This window comes from Equus caballus, chromosome 15 (genome assembly GCF_041296265.1).
Source record: "Equus caballus isolate H_3958 breed thoroughbred chromosome 15, TB-T2T, whole genome shotgun sequence".
Taxonomy (NCBI): Eukaryota; Metazoa; Chordata; class Mammalia; order Perissodactyla; family Equidae; genus Equus; species Equus caballus.
In genome coordinates this window covers 23,841,789-23,865,537 of record NC_091698.1, presented here as the reverse complement: position 1 = coordinate 23,865,537, position 23,749 = coordinate 23,841,789, and the positions used below count along the sequence as shown (strand labels likewise).

The following is a 23,749-nucleotide window of genomic DNA, read 5'->3' as shown; positions in this document are numbered from 1 at the left end:
TATAAATGGCATTAACAGGTGTCACCTTCAGGTAGTGGAATTACAGGTAATGGTACTTTCTTTGCTCACTCCTCCCTATTTTGTCATTTTTCAACTATGAATATACACTGTTTTTATTAAATACAAAACTACAGAAGGCATTTTTTAACTTTAAAGAGGAAGAGCTTCGACGATGTGTGTTCGGTAGGCGGCTGCAGGAACGAGCGGGAGGCAGGCGTACACTCAGCCTGGGAAACGGGGAGCAGGGGTAGCAGAAGTAGCAATGAATGCAACAAGCCAATGCCGCCAGTCCGCCGGAAAGCATGAAATCTGCAGCTGGGCGTCTTGGGCAGGAGGGGAGGGGCTGGGCTCTCTGTGAGGAGAGATGAGGAAGAGAGAGGATAGAGGATTGAGGGTGATGGATGGGACAAGGCTGGCGCGCGGGAGGAGCAGCAAAGGGCAGAGTGAGAGGCCAGCTGCCCAGGCCCAGCCTCCAGGAGGCTCACCGCTGACACGAGCACCGCAGCTCACCTGTGGAGCGTGGGCCTCCGGGCCAGGCCTCCCAGAACACCCTGAAAGGGGCAGCAAAGTCACACCCCAGAGGGCAGGGGCCATCCCTTCCTGCTCGTAGGGCCCCAGCTCCTCCACTGAGCAGGACGAAATGGCTCACAACCAATGCAGAGAGACAGACAGATGCCTGCTCAGCAAGTCTCTGGAGAAGTCTGGTCCCTGGCTCAGCCCATCCATTGGTAACTGTTCTGACGAGGGACTCCCAGATGTCACCAACAGCAGCAGAGGCAGAGTCCCAGCGCCCGAGGCTGGGTACGGCCATCAATGAATGGGTCCAGTAGTACAGGAGGAGGAGAAGGGACAGAAGAGAAATCTCTACAATTTTGCCTCTTGGGGATGGTACATCTTCAACGGAAGAGGGCCCAACAGAAAATGTGCTCTGAAGATTCATTTCAACGGCCCTGCAAGTGAACAACTCAGGAAGATCTTTTTGTTTAGTCTATTTCAGAACTCATGTTCTAGAAAGACACTTCACTTCCAGGGGTTCTTAACAGAATTCTCAGAACTATGAAGAGACTCATAAAGTTATTTTTAAAGAAGAGATTACTTTGTCCAGACCTCACATTGACCAAGGAGGATACTGCAGCCCAGAGGCTGCAGGCAACTTGACCAAGGTCCTACAGCTAACACAGTAAGGGTTCTGAAGTTCTCAGCTGGGAACTCCAAAGACAGACAACTTGTCTGCACAAGCACACACTGCTCAGATCTGGGCCTCTGTTCCTCGTCTGCTCCAGGAATAACATTTGGCCTAAAGACACCAGAAACACTCACCTGAGAAAAGCAGCCAGAGTTTGCCACGTAAAGATTCAGGGATCCCCATGGCCACGAGCTTCCGAATTTTTTCTGTGCGAAACATACACACCGTTCTACCATATTCCACAAAGTGGTCGTTCCACAGGCTTATTTTTATCTGTTCCCTGGACTGGAAATGGAAACATTCCTAATGTATAAAGAAGCCGGTCCACACCTTCCACCACAGCCCACCCACAATCCACAACAGACACGTCGCCTCTGTTAACGGAGGCACCCACAGTGACAGCAATTTGTTCAGCAAATATTTCTGAACCCCTATCAGGCACAGAGGGTGTGAAGAAGAACACAGAAGAGCAGCCCTGCAGGAGCTCAGGGCCCAGGGGGAGCATCTACACAGATAAAATGCCATTTCCTTGGCAAAGCTGAGACAGTAAGAATATGTTTGTCCAAACAGTAAAGGCGCCCAAAGCAGATGGGGCCACGTTACGGGAAGCTCCCTCAGGATGCTGACACTGAGCCAGCTGCTGAAACACAGGTCAGCTCAGAGGGCAAAGGGTAGCAAGGGGGTATCATAATTTGCCCTGAGCTTCCTGCCAGCCAGAGGAAAAACTGAAACATGAAAAATTATATTGTTTTCATTATCAGAAATTATTTAGTGAAAGTTAGGAGAAACAACACAGGCGTTGGAGACAGGAGGACTTGCATTTACAAGAAAGATACTATTTCTCTAGGCAACTAAAAATCCTTTAAAATTATCCCTAGATGGCCACAATTTTTAGCGCCTTTTAACAAGATGTTTATATACCCTTTTAATGATCTTTATTCTCCAGTAATGGGAGAAGTTTACACATCCCTTCAATATTCTCATGTGTTAAGTCAACAAGAGTTAATTGAGCACCTCTGTGTCATCAGGTGACAGTGCTCACAGCCACCTCAGTACCCGTGGTAGCAACACAGCTCCCCACCTGCCCCGGCACCATTTCAAGTACAATTTCTGGTCTGTTTACCCTACTGTACGTGACATTTCCCTCCGGTTCTCCCTACAAAGAGGAAAACTGTAAGCAAATGTAACAAAACTATTTTTAGTTCAGTAAAACTAGAAGACAGGAGACCCTTTGTCCCAGGAGACAGAAAAAAGAAACACTGTAACAAGGAGCCCACACAGACGCCACTGGATAAAAGGAGAAAGACTTGTTCTGCATCTGGAAAAACCCACAAGGGACAGCGCTGAGGGCTCTCACTGAAGAGGCAGGTAGGGAGAGCCATCACTCTTAGCCTTTGACCACATCCTGGACGCACCCCGATGTGCTCAGGCAACTGGTATCAGCTGACGCCCGCCACCCTCTGCCAACGAGAGAAAGAGGGAGGCGGAGTGCTCGCAGCTCAAGGTTGCCTGGCAACCAGCACGCCTGCTCTCCTGAGGCCTGCAGGCTGGCACCAGCGGATGCCACATTCCACAGTGGGGCAGACAGCTGGGAAACCGCACTGCAACAACTTCGCGGGTGCCCAGCAAGGGCAGAGGCGTGGCACCCACCATTCGCGAGTCGGGGCTCTGGCTGCCTGACTGCTGGAAGACAGCTGTCAGGGCCTCGGGGTGCAGCCGCGGGCTCGTCTCTTTTTCACTTTCCTTGTTATTTTGAGAAGAAACCATCTCAAGATCCCCAAACTTGTGGTCACTGCACATGCTTGTTGAATAAACCACAGGGGAAGTCTGCATGGGAAAAAAAGAAAAAGCGAGATAGAAGAAAGTCACTGCTTTAATTATGGGATGGTCTTTGGAGGCATGAGGTGCACCCAACTTAGGCATGCCTCTCTATCTATGACTCAAGGGAAAAACAGACTAACTTTAGACCCCACAGATTTGATGCTCAGGAAAGAATATGGTCCACACCGCGTCTTCCAGTGAGGCCACGCATGGCACATAGAGGATGTGCCCAAGTCAGGGCAGGGAATGCACATTTCTCAGCCTCATCCCCTTCAGCTTCCAGAACCCCAAGAAAACAGATCGAGGGTACTGAGAGACTTTAATCCTTTTCTCCTTGTCACTACTGTGGGTGAAAACAGGTCAAGGAAGAGGGCGATGGATGCGAAAGAACAGGACGCTAGGCCTCAGCAGACCTGGGTCCATTTCTGCGGCTGTCTAACTTTAAATACAAAGAAACTTCTCTTTTGGCAAATTACATCTCCTCCCAAATAAGGTCATCCCCTCCAACCTCAGGGAGTAGAGGGCACTGACCCTCTAACCTGTGAGGAGGGTGTCCACTGACCTGTGGGGCGATTCCCCATCGAACCCTCCAAGCTATGAGGGGGTGGCTGTCCACCCCTCTGACCCGTGAGAGTACCCCATCAACCTCTCTAACAGATGGAGGAAGGTACCCGTCAACCCCACTAACCTCTGGTGGGGCTGCCCCATCAGCCCCTCCAACCTGTGGGGTGAGTCCCCACCAGCCCTCTAATCTGTGTGGAGCATCCTCTAACTGTGTGACACCCACTCAGGGCATCCAGCGGATGTGAGACGAGACCAGACTGCCCGATACACAGGCCCAACAGCCTCCAACGTATTTCCCTTCTGCCCAAGTGGACCATCGTTATATATGCCGCCCTTCGGAGGCCACTGCCCTAGAGTGATGAAAAAGGGGCTTTTCGAGGCATGGAATCCCACTGTTTAGAAGGATCATACCATGTCTTCATCTCCTGAGGTGTCATAATGCACGGGGTGGTTGGCGTGCACCTGCTTCAGCCTCACGAGCAGACTCTCCACCAAGTTATCTCTATCCTTGAGCTCGATGAACTGGAAGGCCATCTTGCTCCGGATGCTGACGATAATGGGGTTAGGCAGCAGACTTGTGTCCTCCATTTTCTCAATGCTCACTACCTGTTGCAACAAATTACACACACAAAGGTACAGCAAGAAAGAAGGAGGCGGCATTTAATTATATATTCAGAAAGAAGGAGGAGGCATTTAATTATATATTCAGGAAATATCCCAAGATAGAAGGCAAAACCAAGGAACTGCAATGCGGAACTGGTACAAAGATTAAAAGGGATGTATGGCAGCATGTGTACAACAGCCTAAAGGTGGAAGTAACTCAAAGGTCCCTCACTGGATGAATGGATAAACGAAATGTGGTATATCCATGCAATGGAACATTATTTAGCCTTAAAAAGGACAAATATTCTGACCACCTGCTACCACACAGAGGAACCCTGACATCATGCTAAGTGAAATAAGCCAGTCAGAGAGAGACAAATACCGTATGATTCCACTTATGTGAGGTACCTAGAGTAGTCAAATTCACAGAGACAGGAAGCAGAGTGGCGGCTGCCGGGGCTGGGGGGCGGGGATGAGGAGTCAGTGTTTCATGGGGACAGCCTTCCAGTTTAGGAAGATGAACAAGTTCCGGTGATGACTGCACAACAATGAGAGGTACCTAATGCCACTGAACTGTACACTTAAAAATAGTTAAAATGGTAAATGTTATATTATTTATATGTTACCACAATTTAACAAAATAAATATATGACAACTCTCGAATTTCCTGCTCCACTCATAAGTGAGAATATCGGTACACTGAAGTCATCTACTGCAGAAAAATGACGTGGAGGTAGATCACAGGAATGAAAAGGTTTTGAATTTTTCCAAAGAATCGTGCTTAGGAAGATATGTTACAGTAACAAGAATCTGGAAGTCTTGAGGTGTGACAGACTTGTGGGTACCGTCCAAGCAGAGAGGTCCTGAAACCAAAGGACGGAGCTTGTCAGATGTGGAAGCAGATTCCAGCTGCCCTCCATTTCCAAGAAGATAATTATAGAATTTTATAGTAGAAAGGGACCTGATGCATATTAAAGGGGCCATTTTTAAAACTTTTAACTTAAGTTCCAGGAGGGTATAAAAGCCAAGCAATTTGACATTTATTTTCAAAAGTGATGCTTTTTTGTAGGTTGCTTTTTTTCTTTTCCTTTTGTGTGAGTGAAAGGAGAGGATTAACTCCAAAGAGCCACTGAAAATGCTTCAACTGCGAAGCACGTGCCTTTAATAACGGCTTTATCAATAAGGCAGAGGTCAGAGCCCTGTTCTCAGCAATCACTTCTATGTCAATTTCAGTTGCCGCAGCAACAACAGAAAAAGCACCTGCCAAATGGTAATGGTCACATTCAGGCCATGCCTCCCTCTAGACACCCATCTTTGGCGGGCAAAACCCTGCTGTGTGAGCATACCCTCCTGTGCCCGTCTCACAACAAACAGAGGCTCAGCCTCAGAAGGCGGGCCCAGGAAGCTCACGCCAGGCAGCTTCTACCTCTCTGAGCGGGAGAATGACGTTGCAGCAGCCATCTTCCTTGCTGGCAAAGCAGATGTAACTGTCCGAGGTGAACATCCGCCCAACGGTGTGACAGCGACTGAATGGCGTCCAGAGGGAACAGTCCATGACCGCATGCAGCTTCTCCTGCCTCGGCAACCTGAAGAAGGCCCGGAAGAACTCATTCTGTGCTCTGGCTTCAAGGTCCCTGGGAAGGAGGGAACAAGAATCAAAAGAGGCAGGTTACAAAGGAAAACACTTTAAACTCCACTGGCACAACCTGATACTGAAGTGAATGCAAAAAGGTACTGTGCACTCTAGTTCCCACCCAAGTCGGCAGCACGCACTCCACTTCACAGCCAGCCGCGGGAACAAGAACTGAAAGCAGAAAATGCCTCTGCACAGAAGCACTGTAACAGACTCACAGACCAAAATAAACATTCCTTCCTGGTTTCAGTGACATTGTGAACCACCATAAAACAACTGTATCAGAATCCAGCATCCAAGTCAGATAATAAAAGAGGATGTAGAGATCTAGAATCTTCACACACTGCTGGTGGCAATGTAAAATGTGTGTGGCCACTTGGGAAAACAGTCTAGCTGTTCCTCAAAAGGTTAAGCACGGAGATACCATGTGACCCAGCAATTCCACTTCTAGGTATAGATCAAAGAGAACTGAAAACGTATGTCCACTCACAACCTTTACACGCATGTTCACAGCAGCATTATTCATAATAGCCAAAAAGTGGAAACATCCAGTGTCCATCAACTGATTAACAGATAAACAAAACGTGATATACTCATTCAATGGAATACTGTACATCCATAAAAAGGCATTAAGTATTGATACATGCTACAACACTGATGAACTTTTAAAACATGCTAAATGAAAGAACCCAGATACAAAAGACTACATATTGCCTGATTCCATTTACATGCAATTTCCAAAACAGACAAGTCTATAAAGAGAGAAAATAAGTTAGTGATTGCTTAGGGCTGGGCGAGAGTATAAATGGGAAGCAACAGCTCCTGAGTATGGGGTTTCTTCTTGGGGTGAGGAAAATGTTCTCAAATTGACTGTGGTGATGATTGCACAACCCTGAATACGCTAAAAACCACTGAATGGTACACTTTAACAGGGTGAATTGTACGTCATGTAAATTATATCTCAAAAAAGCTGTTAAAAAATTCACATCTGTGCCTGGCATGTGGTAAATGCTCAATAAACATTAGCTATTATTATCTTTAAAAAAAGAATCCAAGTCTCACTGGAGAGAAGCCCCATCAGTATCCCATCAGTGACAGGAGAGAATGGTGGTGGGCGGGGGGAGAGCCCACCCCAGGGGCACCTCCCATACCCTGATTCTTGGCTCTGAAACCCAATCAAGCAAGAAGGTGCCAAATCACAACATTTGAAAATACTGATGAATTCATGTCATACACCAAAATTCTAGCAGCAGGGAAATTCCGATGAACAGAGGTAAAAATTTTGTCACATTAAATAAGAGCTCTTCAGATTTATCTGAAAGAATGAGACTTTGCTCAAAGTCAGGAATATGAAGTCTTGGCTTTCTTATTAGCTGTGTGACCCTGGACTAGACTTCTCTGCATCTCATTGTGCCATCTGTAAGATGGAAACACCACCTAACCTTTCTGCTTCAAGGGATCTCTGCAAACGTAAAATGACGTCCACAATACTGTAAAAGAGAAAAAAGCAGGTGAGAAATAGCATCTATGGTATGATCCCATTTATATAAATAATTCTGTAACATTTGCAGAAAGTGATGCATAAAAAGACTTTCCCTAAAATGTCAATCGTGGTTGTCTCTGCGTAGTGAGGTTTCTTTTACTGTGCTTAAATTTTCTACCTGACCACATATCAGCTTTTTAAAAAACTCAGATATTTTCTTTTAGGAAAAGAGTAACTTTTAAAATGCTAGATAAATGCAAGATACTAAACTCTGCACTCTGGACTCTGCACTGCAGCCAGGATCTTTAGACGGCATCTGGTCATGGAGCTTTTGCACTACCCCTCACCCCACCAGGCCATGCTGCACACACATGCCCCTTCTGCACCAGTTCTCATTTCCAACCCGGTTCTCACTTCACACCATCACACAAATGTCTTCCAAGGAGACACCATACAGAGATGGGACAGGCCATGGAATTTACTATCAAACTCTCACAAACAGAAGTTACATATGTGTCCAGGAACTCATCTGGGCACTGAGAGAAATTAGACAAATCCTACAGATCAAGATGGGTGCAGTTACTGCAGGCCAAAGCCTCAGTTCCTTAAACACCTGATGCAACATGGACGGCTGTTTCCAAAGGAGCCTGAGCTTCCGCCAGGGAGGAGCTGGGAGAATGTGGGGAAGCACCATGAATGCTCCAGAAGTTCATGCACTGCAAGAACAGAAGGCAAGGCCCCTAAGATCACCCCAGCTCCCTCACAGCTGACCTATGTCCAACATTTAAACTGGAAAACTTAGATCCTTGTCCTCAAAGTCTCCTGGCCACACTGGGGAAAGTAAAGCCAATGCTTCCTCAGTGTACATGACTTACAAATGTGGTTCCAGCCCCCCTGAATTCAACTGTGTCTTTTGCTTCCTGGAAGCACATCCTGTCACTTAGGAGATGCTGAAGCCGAGGTGAACACAGGGCGAGTAACAGGAATGACAGCAGCTGTGGCGAGCTACGGGGAGGATGGGAGGACTTATAGTTACCTTGTGCCCAGCCCTTCAAATTAAGAATAAAGTGTTCAGCTATCTGAGGCAGACTGGAAACGCTTTTTCTGCTCAGTGCACCTGCTGCCTCAGCCAAGAGCTCAGCTCAGGCCCCTTCTCTGTGGCCTCCAAGCAGCCTGGGGACTATGCACAGTGTCCCTTCTCCTTTCCGGGCTGTCCTCCCCTTCACTGTCGACGTGTCTCTCACACAGTGAGACCAGTGACCTCAAGTTATAAAAAAGAAAGCAGCAGGAGGGACTTTCCTAAATTAGCTTCCTTCCTCCCTACTAGAAATTTCTCTTCCTATTCTGCCTTTAAATATGTATGACAGATGATATTTAACTTTCTGACATAACTGAGATGAAGACACAATGACTTGAGAGATGAGAAACATAAACCCTTCATGAAGCTCAGAATGAGACCACCTCATCCTTTAGGTCTGTTTTGAAGCAAGCGGTAGCTTTGATGCTCTAAATATATCAACTCCTTTTCCCAAAGAGCATGGAAAACAAAGTCCACTGGTCACACCTTGCCGTCCAGACCCTCCAATACTTAGTGAAGATCTCTACTTCTCCTCCAAAGAGACAATCAGCAGGCATGGGTCCTAACCTACCATTCGGAAAGCAGTGGCTAATCACAGGCCCATGAGCCATGGCGGGAGCACCCCTGTAAAGATGGGAAGTAGCCCAGCAGCCCCCACAGTATACATTCCCCACTGTCCACACGCGGGGTACACAGGTCAGAGCAACAGCTCCAAGAGAAGCCACAGCTCAGAATGGCAGGGGAAGATGCCACAAATCATCCCATCCTCACACGCTGTGTTATGAAACTGCAACCACACAGGGAATAAATGCGGGTTGATCAGATGTGGAGAAATAAACATCAAGTTTGTTGTTGAAGCTGAAATTAATATGTGCAATCATGTGTGAGCACTCTGTAGAAAATTCTAGACTATATGCACACATTCTAAAATTTCAGATTTAATTCCTGAAACTTCAGACCCAAGAAATTAAAGGGTAAGCAGCTCTTTTGTTTCTCTGCAAACCTAGAATAAGATTTCTCTCTCCTAGTTAGGTAAAGATGTATCAAAAACTGGTGTCTCTTGGGGCCAGCCTGGTGGTATAGTGGTTAAGTTCAGCATGCTCCACTTTGGCGGCCTGGGGTCTGCGGATTCGGATCGTGGGCATGGACCTACACTGCTCATCAAAGCCACGCTGTGGCAGCAACCTATATATAAAACAGAGAAAGACTGGCAACAGATGTTAGCTCAGGGCAATCTGCCTCAAGCAAAAAGAGGAGGATTGGCAACAGCTGTTATCTCACGGCCAACCTTCCTCACCAAAAAAACCCAAAAAACAAAAAAACCCACAGGTGTCCCTCTCTTCCCTATAAACCTTTTAGAATGCTTTTGGGAAGAACTGTGTCTGGCCTTGTATGCCAACTCTCCCTCTCTCACGTCATTCGTTCTACATACACAAACCTACTATGAGTCAGCTGCTTAAAGCTGCTTCGAGGCCAAATGCTTGCCCAAACTCAGGCTGTATGACAAGTGAGCTCCCCCCAGTCAGCTCAGTGTGCGAGGACTTCCCATCTGACACTAGACAGAGCGCCTCGAGCCACCACACCTGCCTTCTAGAATAACTCGGTCCTCTGCAGCCACTTTGCCTCATAAAGATATACACAAAGATTTCCTGTGAGTCTTAGTTGTGGGCCCACCAGCAGACCCATGCCCAGTGCATTTAAAACTCCGGGAAATACCAAGAACTAGCAATCTAGAAACAAGGCAGAAAGGCCAGACACACATGCTTTTATTCTAAGCCCAAGTGTGAAGATAAAACATTGCATTTCTCAAATCTGTGTTTACTCAAAACATCTTTCCCCTGCGAACCCCCAAGAGCTTACGGAAACGAAGGACAAAGTTGCCATGTGGCAGCTTACACAGATCCCCCTGCAGCCCAGGACCACTGGGGGCGGTGGGGATGTGAGGCTAAGCCAGCCCTCAGACAACAGGCCGCCGTGTGAAGGCAGACTCAGCTAAGTGCCCGCAGTGCCCCCATTCCCTTTAAAAACCCATCCACAGAGCCCTGCCAGACGAGGACCTCAACCACACTGGACATCTATAAGGCTTTGTCACTCCAACAGAAGGCTCCTGCCTTCGTCCTCTGCTCCCCTCCTGCCCCAGAGAGAACCACCTGAAGGACCCCAACAGGTGCAGGGCAGCTAGAGCACTGCAGGGTCAGCAGACGTGGCCCTTCCCTGGTGAGCGGGGGCTGCTCAGGGCTGCACGAGCCCCCAAGAGATGTCGACTGTAAGCTAGACTCAGAAGGGCGGAAAGTCAAATAAATTACACAGAGCGAGCCCGTGCGTTCCCAGCGGGGGCGCAAGAAGAAGAGCAGGGAAGGGAGCACATCTGAGCAGGGAAAGGCCGATGACGGTCTGAAAAGACAGACGGGGGATTTAAGGACCAGCCAGGCGCCGAGGCCGAGGGTTTGACACTGCCGACGTCGGCCCCTTGGCAGCCACTCTCCACCTTAGATACTGGCGGAGAGGGCTTACGTCGTGGGAAACAGTCTCCATTTGCCACACCACATTCACTAAGTTTTCCTCTAGTATTTTCAGCCAGTTAAAACAGATTTTAATGAAGATATTATTTAATTTCAATTTAGTGAGCTCACTACCTCCCCCATCTCTCCCCTAAAAACAGCTGGCCACAATTTTCCCACCCCATCATTCACAACTTCATAATCTATATTTTCTGTTTGGAAATTTCAGGACTCATCAATTCATTCCCTCCCTCTCCCCTCTCTCCCTGGAAGCCCACTCCCCAGCCTCAAGCACCCTGCCCTCCTGGATTCTATGTCACCGAACACTGGAGCTCCCCCAGTCCAGGCCCTATTCTGTGAAGCGAGGGCTGGGCCAGAGGACTCCAAGTCCTGCCAGCCCTCACTTGTTCCACTGGATCCTGGGGCACAACGCCCCATCCCATCCTCCCCGCTCGCGCTGGAGGGAGCCTGGCTCTACTCTGTGTGGTAAGGCCCACAGGAGTGAGCACAAGCAGTAATGATGACTGATTGTAAGGGCTCCTTTCTAAAGTGTTATCTGGGAAGGGAAGTGAAAATATATCAACAAAAAGGAGCCTGAGGGGCATTCCAGCACTTCTGATTGTGCCCTTAGCATGAAGAGACTGTTTTCCTAAACTTTAAAACCTGGGCTCTCTTGGCAGGATGTCAAGCTGACTGAGTCATTACCTGTTTATGTCCACAGGCCTACGTCTCCAGGACAGAAAGCTACACATGAGAGCCCACGAGGGATGGACAGGCAATGGGGGGGCCTTTCACTTTTGGAGGAAGTCACTCATAGTGCAGTGACCAAAGACACAGCGTGGACCAGAATTCTGCCATCATCTTGGGGCCAGCCCTCAGGCACCAGGCAGCTCCACACAGGCCACCACAGGAGCACTTTTTGTCTCTTTTTTCTCACTTCCCCTTTCTCTTAGTTCCCAGGGTGGAAAGTAGAGGGGGAGCAGAATTCACCTGAATTCTGGAACGTGAATGAAGACTGCCAAAACTGATGACTTTTCTTCCAAAACAGATGATTTTACCAGAAGGATCTTAAGTGCTAACAGACTTTTGGTCTTCTTCTTTCCTCATTTCTAGCCAAAACCATTTAAAAATGCCACATCTGGAAGTGGAGCCATGACAGAGGATCAGGAAATCTGTGAGGAATCATCTGAAATCCCAGCGCACACGGGGCTCACCAGAACACACGCAGCTGTTAGCTGGCCTCTCACTCCTAAAACTGCGGTTGCAATTCACACACTCACATATCTCGAGGGAAAAGCTTTAATTCGTGGTTTCTGTGAGCCCTTTAACATTCATACAACTGAGACCCTCTTCTCCGTTTTTAACAGGTCTTTGTAAGCTGGACTAAAAGCGTTCAGATAACTAAACTGTCACAGACAGGTTTGAAGGAACCAGGGAGAGTGCGTCTTGCACTGTGCTGGGCTGTCTTCGCAGGCCCCCAGGATGGAGCCAGAAACCATAACAGGAAGCCTAGGGGTGGGAGGTACACGAAGGAGCTCAGGAGCTCAGGCCTGGGGTCAGAAGACCAAAGGACAGCCCTCAAGGGTCCCCTTTCATAAGGGAGTGACAAGCAGCACCCCCCACGTCACAAAGGAACTGTCAGATTATCAGACATGACACAAAACCAAGTGAAATTCATTGGAATTTCACCCCAAAATCTGAGCATTTGTTTTTGATTTTTGTCTTACTTCTGACTACACATGATCAACTTAAAATGCATGCACACAAGAGGAAAGGTCTTTGAATTCTAAATACATGAAAAGTCTAAACACACTGCCATTCAGAGACTAATTAAAAAGACACACATTCATGGGGCTGGCCCGGTGGCGCAGTGGTTAATTGCACACATTCCGCTTCGGTGGCCCAGGGATCCCGGGTGCAGACATGACACTGCATGGCAAGCCATGCTGTGGTAGGCGTGCCACATATAAAGTAGAGGAAGATGGGCACAGATGTTCGCTCAGGGCCATTCCTCCTCAGCAAAAAGAGGAGGATTGGCAGATGTTAGCTCAGGGCTAATCTTCCTCAGGAAAAAAAAAAAAAGACACAGATTCCCCCAATTGTTCAGAGAAGATAGTACACATGTTTAAGGAATAAGAGGAATGTTAAAATACATGAATAAAAATTTTTTTTAAAAGACTAATGGTCCCTGGGGCTGGCCCCGGTGGCATGGTGGTTAAGTTTGGTACACTCTGCCTCAGCGGCCCAGGTTCGGATCCCAGGCACAGAACTACACCACTCATCAGCCAAGCTGTGGTGGAGATCCACATATAAAGTAGAGGAAGACTGACACAGATGTTAGCTCAGGGCTAATCTTCCTCAAGCAAAGAAAGAGGAAGACAGGCAAGAGATGTTAGCTCAGGGCTAATCTTCCTCACCAAAAAAAAACAAAAGACTAATACTGTTTCCCCAAAAATTAAACACAGAATTATCATATGATCCAGCAATTCCACTTCTGGGTGTATATCCAAAAGAACTGAAGGCAAGGTCTTGAAGAGACATTTGCACACTCGTGTTCATACAAATAGCCAAAAGAGAGAAGCAACTCAGTGTCCACTGATGAATAGGTAAGCATTCTGTGGTCTATACATACAATGAAATATTATTCAGCCTTAAAAAGGAAGGAAATTCTGACACACACTACAACATTAATGATCCTTGAGGATGATATGCTAAGTTAAATAAGCCAGTCACAAAAAGACAAATACTGTATGATTCCACTAATATGAGGTACCTAGAGTTGTCAAATTCATAGAGACAGAAAGCAGAATGGTGGTTGCCAGGGGCTGGGGGGAGGGGAATGGGAAGTTAGTGTTTAATGGGTACAGAGTTTCAGTTTTGCAAGTGGGGTGGATCAGAATTTGCCACCCTAAAATGTGTCTCTTTGACTTATTTTTAACAACAAGACTCAGAAAGAAACTTTGACCTTCCCCAAAATGCCTAAAAGAATTTAAGATAGAAGGTCGTTCCAGGAAGGAGCTATCACCATAGAGAACTATAATGGTAGACAGGGAGGAACCTAGCAAGGCCCATTTGATCAAAGTCCTCCCCATGTCCCCTTGTCTCTGCATGGCATGGCAAACAACTGTTTACCAAACATTTGTTTTTCCGTCTCCATGTGAATTGCCTTCCTCCCCTCTGAGGTCCCAAACCACCGCCCCCAACATCCTCCTTTGTCTTTAGCTAAAGATGGTATTTAAGGTGGCAGCTTTGGCCATGTTAGTGAGCTACTCAGTTTTCCTAGGTCTCTCCCATGTGTACATGTTATTATATTTGTTTGATTTTCTCCTGTTATTCTGTCTCATATCAATTTAATTCTTAGAGCAGCCAGAAGGACCTAGAGGGCAGAGGAATATGCCTTCCTCCCTACACAAGATGAAGAGTCCTGGAGCTGGAGAGTGGTGATGGCTGCACAACAGTGTGAATGCACTTAATACCACTGAACCATACACTTAAAAACGGTTAGGACGGTAAATTCTATGTCGTGTATTTTCCCACAATAAAAAAAATTTGTTTTAGTAACTGGTAGTCTTCAAATAGCAGTGGTGATTCTGTAACTGTATCCAAAACTTCCAGCCAGGACAGCACTTCCTAGGTGGCCTGTCTCTCACAGGACGCCTTGGCACCAGTCCACCTTTGCAACAGCTCTGCAGTGCCCCAGGTGAGCCACAACGTCAGAATCACTGTCATGCTCAAACACCATAGTTGGAGTTTTACAAAATAACGGAGAACTTCTTTTATGTGACAAATAATTCAAGCAACTACCTCACCAGTCTCTGTAACTAGTATCAATCTGGGGCAAACAAATAATAAAGAATGTTGACTTACACCATTAGTAAGGCATATTTCTAATGACAACTGGTACCAAAAATAAAACCCACCATCCTGAAAACTTTTTCTACAAAGTAATTTAATATGAAAATACAAAATTTCTTAATGGTCACTAATAAAGGACAGTGCTAAATAGAATTCTATCATGAGGCTACCCACATTACATTTTCTACAAGTATTATGAAAATCAGTTTTGAAATAATATCTGAAAAAAGGGGAAATTGGACGCAGAAATCAAAGTCTATTGCATAAAAGAAATGAATAATAATCATTGCCCATTATTATATGTCTGTCATAGGAAAATCTGGATTACGCCACAAGGGAAATTTAAACCCAGTACAGCTAAGGCTAATAAAGCACATGTAAATGAAGGTGGAGCACAAGCTGTAGTCCCCTGTGCGGGTGAGGGACGCGTGGGAACGGCAGCTCCTACCTCTTGGTGATCTGGCTCGGCTCCTGCAGATCTGGGTCCAGGTCAAAGCCCTCATTATCCAGCAGCCTTCGGAGCGTGACGTCGGCCAGCTGCTCCATGATCTTAAACACCTCATCGAGGTTCAGGAACATGGAGAAGTCCCGCTCCTTACTCTGCGTGGTGATTCGGATGGTATCCGTCAGAAAGACGTTGGACGTTCTTTCTAACTTCTGGATATCAACCCAAGGGACTACAAGTTTAACTAGAAGAGAAAAAAATATATATTTTATATATATTTTACCCTAAATTTGAGCCAAACTTGTGTGCATCAGCAAACAACAATCCAAGGCTTTCCTTAAGGTGAAATGCAAATAACTTTAACCCAGAGCAGGAAGGAGGAAGCACAGAACTGCCTGACAGCTGTGTGTTAGAACCCAACTCTTATTCTAATGGTTTTCTTAAAGATTTATGCAAAACTTCCCAAATTGCTGACTACTGTGTATATACAAGGGACATCATCCCGAAATACCAACTTAACCACGTAAAAACTTCAAGAATATTTAAACTTAAATATTTGCAAAACATGCAGGAGTTTCTCAGTCCACATAAATTCTGGTTTCAAAAGCAGCATTCACGGTGTAAGCTATAAAAAAAGGTACTGCAAAAGAGGATTATTCTTGATTCTGTTTAGAGAAATGGGCTTAACGTTTAGACAGTGTCAAACAACAGACACTTGTTAAGAGTCTTAGAAGACAAAGGACAGGTAGTTTAATGGAACTTTTTAAAGTAATATAGTACAAACAGGGCATTTTATAAACAAGTGTTCTATTCTCAGAAATGGTTCCAATACAGTGGTAGCTGGGCTAGCACTAACGCAGAGTGAATGGGGAAGAGGCGTATAACAGCTTAAAATGATAAATGTTATCAAACATCACAATCATTAATTTTCCCCAAATTTCATCATCCTAACAACATCAGGTTTGGTGACAATGACTAAGTGTCAGAAAATAACTCATTTTCCTTTTCAAATAAAGGAGGGGATGATTAAGTGTGTATATTTATTTCTACCATTTCTTTCCATTTCTTTCGCAATAGCGTTTTCAGTGCTTGAACAATTTTAAAAGGCCACAGTTCCACATCAGGCTTGAGAATAAGTCTTCAGCTACTTCTAGTTGCTTCCACGTAAGTCTTTTACACACACACACACACACATACACAGTCGTGCACCACATAACGACGCTCTAGTCAAGGACAGAAAGCATATATAAAGGTGGTCCCATCAGATTAGCACCATGCAGCCTAGGTGTGCAGCAGGCTATACCATCCAGGTTTGTGTAAGTGCACTCTATGATGTTCACACAACAAAATCATCTAATGACACGTTCCTCAGAACCAACCCCATCGTTAAGCGACACCTGAGTGTACAGTCCACCTACACCATCAACTGTCGTTCATTAAGCACCAACTTTGTGAAGAGCCCTGCACTTGAGGAGCTTGTCCCAACAGGGAAAACAGACATGTAAATAAATAAGCAGCCAGTGACTTGACAGGACCCAAAACAGAAACCCAAATATGGCACAAGTTATAAGGGGACCAGGGAAGGTTTCCTGGAAGTGACCCGGAGGTGATAATATCTGAACTGGTATTTGAAGGATGAACAGGAGTTTCCAAACAGGCACGGAATGAGGAAGGGAAGGAAAGACAGGGTGTTAATTTGAGAAGCATTTTGGAAAGCAGAAGAACAAGGATGGCAAAGGTTAGGAGAGCACATCCCAAGGGTGGAGGAGGGCTGTGCAAACAGGCTGGATGCACTGGAGCATCAGAGCTGAGGGTGGCGGTGTGGGCAAAGGGAAGGGACAACCACGGGCAGGACACTGGCTACAGCGGAATGCCAGAGGAGCCCCTCTCATTGGTCCAGCTGAAATAGAAACATAAATGCGGGAAGAAAGAACATATATACACAGATACAAATATATATACATACAGTATCCATAGCCCCTCAGTGGGCACTTGAAACAGTATTTCTTCCTGAAGAAATTTCAATGGTAATGACATTTTATTCATTGAATTGTATAATTCAATATACAATTGATACTGTGGCTTTTCTGTTTACCTTGAAATTCCACTGCCTAGGACAGTAACTGTCAGTCTAAGAATGTGTGAAAAGTGAATCACTGCCTGAATCTCCAGTGCTCCCAGGTGAAGAACTCCCCGTCTAGGAACACCGCGCATCGGCTACTCTTCCAGGAGCAGTCGTGACCTTCAGGCTGGGAATTTTTTAAACAGCCCCCATATATGAGGAAGCAGCACTATGTTCTACTCCTTTAGAACTACTGGGCTGTCAGTCATAAGACCGTGTTTTCAAAGCAATATATAGTAGTAAAAACCCTGTAGTAGCTATATGAAGTGACTACACAGAAATGTTTCTCAAGGCAGTAGAAAAAATGAACTCTCACAACATCAAACCCCATAGTGGTAGTAGTATAAATAATTAAATATAATTATCTGCACAAGTTATTTGGAAATTAATCAAGTATCACTGGTTATCATCTCAACCACTTATTTCAATCTTTTGTCATCTAACTCTTCATGCTAATAAGTTGTCTCGGGACAAGCATCCGGAGGGCCAACTCCACCCGTGCAGGACCAGCGCTCTCCCAGCACCAGCGCCAGCGCCAGTCTCACTTACGCTCCTTGCCCAGGAAGAAGGAGTAGAAGCACAGGTGGTTGATGCTGAGGTACAGCCAGCCTTGGCGGGGAACCCTGCCCTTCCAGCAGCAGCAGGAGTAATAGGTGACCAGCTTCTCTGCCTCTGGGAAGTTGAACCTGGCCTCGAACTTCACCAGGGCCTCTCGGAACTTCTCGGGCTCCTCTTCCTGCTCGGCAAGCCTGCTGCTCGTCTCCTCCGCAATCAGAGCCTGACACACAGAAAGACAAAGGCCCCTTGTTCAGTGAGAAGGGCCAGGAGAGGCAGAGGCAGAGGCGGGAAGGGACGGAAGTGGGAAGGACAGCCGAGCACAGGCACCTGAGGAGCCTGCCCTGCTTCCACAACAGACAAGCGGGATGGATGAGGACAGCTCATCACACTGTCCGCCCACCACCCAGAAACACAGCCATGGCGGGAAAGAAACGAGCAGGGGTCAGAACACCTAAGAACAAGTCTCTCGCCTGGCCCCTTACCAGCCACGAGGCTTTGGGCGAATCAGTGGCTTGTAAGCGCCAGTTCTCATTCCCACGTTATGATACCTCCCTGCTCCCCCACGGGGACACGAGGACCAATCGATTGGCTCAGGCTGTAAACCTGAGGCATCAAACCCGAACAACTACCCAAGTTGGAGTTAAAAGTGAGTCTTTTTTAAAAAAAACTAACAAACATCCTCCTCGTTAGGTTCAAAAAATTTGGTATAAAGCTAACAACTGCCCGACTGCGGCACACCTGATACACTTCACTACCACTACATCGTCCTGAGGGGGAAGAGGGGCGCACCGGCCGAGGATGCTGACGCTGTGAACACCTCCAAAGCACTGGAGACAGCTCCAGACTCCCACCCCCCGCAAGCGGCACTGAGAGGGATCTACATCACAAACCCGACTAAGAGCCTTTCCCCCATATATGCACCTCCCCACGTCTGCCACCCCTAGAAGCCTAAACTCCTTTTCCTTTGTCTTGTCACTTCTCTCAAATATACTGTTCTTGGTTAAGATGCTATGTAAGCCCCAAGTTCTAAGCACCCCTCTGAGTTACTCATCACTGAGTTTCTCCCACATGTATGCACGCCGCACATGGTCATAAACTCTGTTTCTCTCATTAACCTGTCTTTTGTCAGTTTAATTTCCAGGGCCCCTGCCGCAGAACCCAGGAGGGTAGAGAAAAAGGGCTTTTCCTCGCCTGCAGCAGCTTTCCTAAAGCTGCTGTAGCAAAAATGAGTTCCCTTCCTCCAAATTAAGAAGAGAAACACCTAATCAAAGAACCACCACAACCTACGTTAGACCAAGAAAAGGGGGCTGAGCATGAAAAAATAATCGTGAGATGGGTATTTCTGTAGCTGAGGCCCAGTGCAGTCTGACCCAGGGAACCAAGCCACAGGCAGTCTGACCAGGCTGCACGCGGTGGAAACGCAGGAGCTGGACAAGTCCCCACCAAGCCTGGGACCACCTGCTACCCCAAAGGCCAGAGGCAATGCCGAGAGGACATCAGCCAACACCACTGCTCTACCTGGACCAAGGAGACCTGTTTTCTACCTGATCCCAAACTACCCTCATCTCCAAAGCAAAAGAGCGCTCCTAGTTTGTCCCTTTGAAGTTGAGAATTCACTTTGATGCCCTTTACAAAAAGCCGAAGCACTTCGTGTGTTGGAAAAGCAAACTTTTTAAGAAAAAAATAAACAAAATCAATGGTCTGGGATGTTTTACCCTGGGGGATGAAAACTGTGTTACAGGCTAATGTGTTAAAGCGTTTAAAAAAAGAGTCAAATTTAGAATGAGGAACAGCCTTTCCCTGCCTAGCAGGGTATTAAGCACCAGTTACGGATCATATTATTGCAATGAGACCAGTTATATAAGATGTAATTCACAGCAGATATTAAGAGATCCCTCCCAAAATATTCTTCTCTTGCCTTCTCAAAACTTAATTGGCTTTAATTCCATTTCATTAACATATCTTAAGAATAAATATCCACTTTTAGGAAAAGCAAAGTGCTAGATCCAAGAAAAAGAGTGACGAGATGTCGGTTGGGAGTAACTAATTTAAGGAGTCAAACAACATCGTTGCTGTGCGAAAATACAAATTTTAACATTATTTTTTTTTCCTGAGACAAAAAGGGCCTGTCACCTCTGTAAAGGATAACAGAAACTTAGGCCTGAGAATGAGGTCTTTTTTTTAATTTCAGGTCTTCTTTGCTGGACTGACTGCGAAATTTGACAGGTGACAAGTCGAACTTATTTGGCTTTATATAAACCAAGAAGTCCAGGCATAGTGGAGAAAACTGTTAGAATATGATAAAAAATGCTGCAATATTCAAAATGTTATAAGAAAGTTGTAAGAAAGATGGAAAACTTGGGAGAAACATTTGAATCAAGGGACCTACCTTCACCTTCCCTTTGACAAAGCTGGCAATGTCGTCTTTATTGTCAAAGACCGACAAGGTATGGAGGAGATTTTGTTCCAGCCAGTCCCAGTGCTGGTTTATCTCCTCTAAAGTTGCACCTGGGTTGGAACAGAAAAAGATACAGAGATTAAAAGACAAAAAGTAATTCCCAGAACATGAGACCATTTTCCAAATATCATGAATCCTGTATTTCTGTTATTAAAACATTCCGGGTTCTCACATCCTGGGCCAGAGTTTGCCAGCTGACAAGGCAGGCACCCTGCCCTGGAGCCATGGTCACGCTCACCACAGCCCTGGGATTTGGGAAGCCCAGGCCCCCCGCCACGTGGATACGCCAGCTGACCAACCGGCTTCGCCTTGGGACTGCTCTGTGGATGTGCTGCCTCACCATCGCATGGAATGCCTACCACCTCCCCTCAGGTGACAGAAACATTTGTAACTGGACAGCTATTCCAGGGGAGACAAACCCCAAGCTACAGGCCGGTCCTCAACAGTCTCGCGTAGCCTCCCCTGTGAGAACAAAGCCCGGGTTCACAGAGGGAAGAGCCTCTCGAGAGGAGGGCTCTGCTGGCTGCCCAGGGCATCACCACTTGCAACAGGCATCGTTAGCACAACGGCAACAGCCGAGGAAATTTCCAGATTTACAAATTATATATTTCATATCATTTACAACAACATCCCTTAAAAACACATATAAAAAGACATTTCATAGTACGTGTTAAAACAAAACACAAAAGTTAAATTGTATATAATAAGTTAACTGCTTTCAGAGGCAACAACAACAAAACCACTCTATTTGCGAGGTATTAAGCAACACCGTTACCAAAAATCTCGATTTTTAGTTGTCTCTATTTCCTCTCTAGGAGCCTCCTAGTCCTCTCCATTGGACAATGGGCACCTGGGCACAGGGGCTGTGCCAGCTCCTAGAGAAGGACCTGGCACAGAGAAGATGCTCAGTAAAGTCCACTGACTTGAGGCATGCGTGGTCCTGGACGAAGAAGGGCACGTGCGCAATGGGTACCTCTAGTACAGAAATGGATAAACCTCTGGCTAGGAGGGCCAGATGTCCAAAATGGGAAGCAGGAAATATTCTAACCTCAAACAACAGTGCAGAATAATCTAGCCAATGTGAGAGGCACCATGGTCAACAGAGCCAGCCACCACTGACACAAAAGCCAGATGTGCATTTTGTTAAGACTGAACCTTCTCTACGTTATCTGCAGCCTTCCTCTCTCCAGAGTATAAACGCATGTGAGGATCTTATAAACACCCCATGCATAAAAATGCCAGAAAACACACTCAGGGCTTGTGGATTTGGGGTCAGTGAGCATGAAGAACACGTGTGTTAGGACTGTGGTTCTGCGTGGGCAGCTTGGGAAGGAGTAAACAGAAGAATCTGAGAATACCTCATAAGGAAAACTGAGAGTTTAAAACAAGGGTATTTATTTCCTTGAATTTTTCCAATTTTTCGGTTTGTAATTGCCAAAGCAAAGTCCTTCCGTCATCACTACAGCCAATCTTCTCGTCACGGGAGGGCTGGCTCGACCGTTCTCTCCACTCCAGTCCTGCACCAACAGCACTTGACCAGCGTCTCACCAGCTCAGGCTGCCATAACAAAACACCACAGACGAGGGGCTTAAACAACACACTTTATTTCTCACAGTTTTGGAGGCTAGAAGCCCGAAATCAAGGTGCTGGCAGGTCTGCTCCTGGTGAGGACCCCTTCCTGCCTTGCAGACGGCTGCCTTCTCACTGTCATGGCAGAGAGAGAAAGGGATCTCTGGTTTCTCTTCCTCTTCTTCTAAGGACATGAATCCCATCATGGGGGCCCCACCTTCATGACCTCATCTAAACCCAATACCTCCCAAAGCTCCCACCTCCAAATGCCACCACACTGCGGGGTAGGGCTTCAACATTCGACTGTTTCGGGGGACACAATTCAGCCCCTAACAACCTGCGACCCTGCCCAGCTAACCGTCAGTCCCACCTCCCCTGTCTTGTTCTTTAAGGATCGATAAACCCAAGCAGCAGCCCACGATGGGTTCAGGAGAGCTAGCTCTGGGTGAGTGCTCATGGTCTCTACTTCCTTCCCACCTAGGAGGGCCTCTGCGCTGTCAGGAAAGCTCCCTATTCCTCTTCTGACACAGAAAGACCCTTTGAAACAAAATCAAACTAAACGATTCCAGGCTCTACAACATGACTCTCTGGAAGCTTCCAAATGATGTCTCCCTAAATTGAGGACCCTCACTGTCCGCTTGGTTCCTCACACTCAGGGCTGACACGGCCTAGGTGTACGTCTGGTTTACCTGCCTCTGGCTTAAATTTCCTTGCTCATTCAGTGTCCTCAAATGGCAACTGTGTAGGTGTCAGTCACAAAAACACCCCCTAAATCTGGTGGGTCAGCAATGGTGCCTCTATAGCAGGTGAAGAGCATATCACACAATCAATCTCAAGAAAGAGTCTGTGGATCCTCACTGAAGCCAATAAATTTGCACACGTCCCTTGGGGTTGCCCAGGTCTCTGCTCTTCTCTGGCACTTTAAGGTTTTCTCTTTCTACATCTCTATTGTTTATTATCCGTCAAAATATTAAAAAAAATAAAAGCAAGGAATAAAGGGAAACAGTATCTTTATTGGCCTTCAATCTTTTGCTGTATGTTTTCATCTATTTCCTAATTTACAGAAAGAAAAGACGTGGAGTAAGGAAAAAGAACGAGACAGGGGAGAGGATTCACCTCTGTGACCTTTCTATTCCAGGCACTATCGCATTGATGTGTAACGGAGACTGAATGAGGAAGTGCAGACTCAAATACTTCTCCAAAGTCACAGATATCGAATGGAAGGCGAACCAGGGTGTGAACTCATTCTCCACAACCTTGAAGCACCCTGGGGCCCTGCCGTAATAAGCTGCTTTTTTTTTTAAAGGAAGATTAGCCCTGAGCTAACATCCGCTGCCAATCCTCCTCTTTTTGCTGAGGAAGACCGGCCCTGAGCTAACATCCATGCCCATCTTCCTCTACTTTATACGTGGGACGCCTACCACAGCATGGCTTGATGAGTGCTGCTAGGAAGACCGGCCCTGAGCTAACATCCATGCCCATCTTCCTCTACTTTATACGTGGGACGCCTACCACAGCATGGCTTGATGAGTGCTGCTAGGTTTGCACCCAGGATCCAAACTGGTGAACCCCAGGCCATCCCACGACGCCACTGGGCCAGCCCCAATAAGCTGCATTTTAATTTTTAAGTAATATTTACATAATCCTTAGATCCAGTACTTCCTATGACGAAAAAAAGCTACTTTGTGCCTGCACTTAGAGTGAGCACTCTCCCTGCCATACTATTTTCCTGAGTGCGTCTTCCCAGGGGACATGAAACAGGTTTTCACTTACCCTGTTATTAAGCTTGTAGGACCACACAGTTATCTGTTAACAGCTTAACCAGGTGCATCTTTCTCAACTGATCACCACAGACACCATGAATAAAATTATA

General features: G+C 46.4%; 1 protein-coding gene across 4 annotated transcripts in view; it reads right to left on the bottom strand.

Moving 5' to 3' along the window:
- The window catches only part of TBC1D8 (TBC1 domain family member 8), a 112,754-nt gene that overhangs the window by 25,192 nt on the left and 63,813 nt on the right, over positions 1-23,749 (bottom strand). For all 4 annotated transcript variants that reach the window (XM_023618542.2, XM_023618541.2, XM_023618543.2 and 1 more), the window contains 7 exons: positions 20,239-20,357; positions 17,841-18,069; positions 15,173-15,413; positions 5,601-5,808; positions 3,983-4,177; positions 2,837-3,013; positions 1,321-1,471 (listed from right to left, as the gene is read on the bottom strand). In XM_023618542.2, coding sequence (XP_023474310.1) covers positions 1,321-1,471; positions 2,837-3,013; positions 3,983-4,177; positions 5,601-5,808; positions 15,173-15,413; positions 17,841-18,069; positions 20,239-20,357 — 1,320 coding nt within the window. The remainder of the gene's footprint in view (positions 1-1,320; positions 1,472-2,836; positions 3,014-3,982; positions 4,178-5,600; positions 5,809-15,172; positions 15,414-17,840; positions 18,070-20,238; positions 20,358-23,749) is intronic.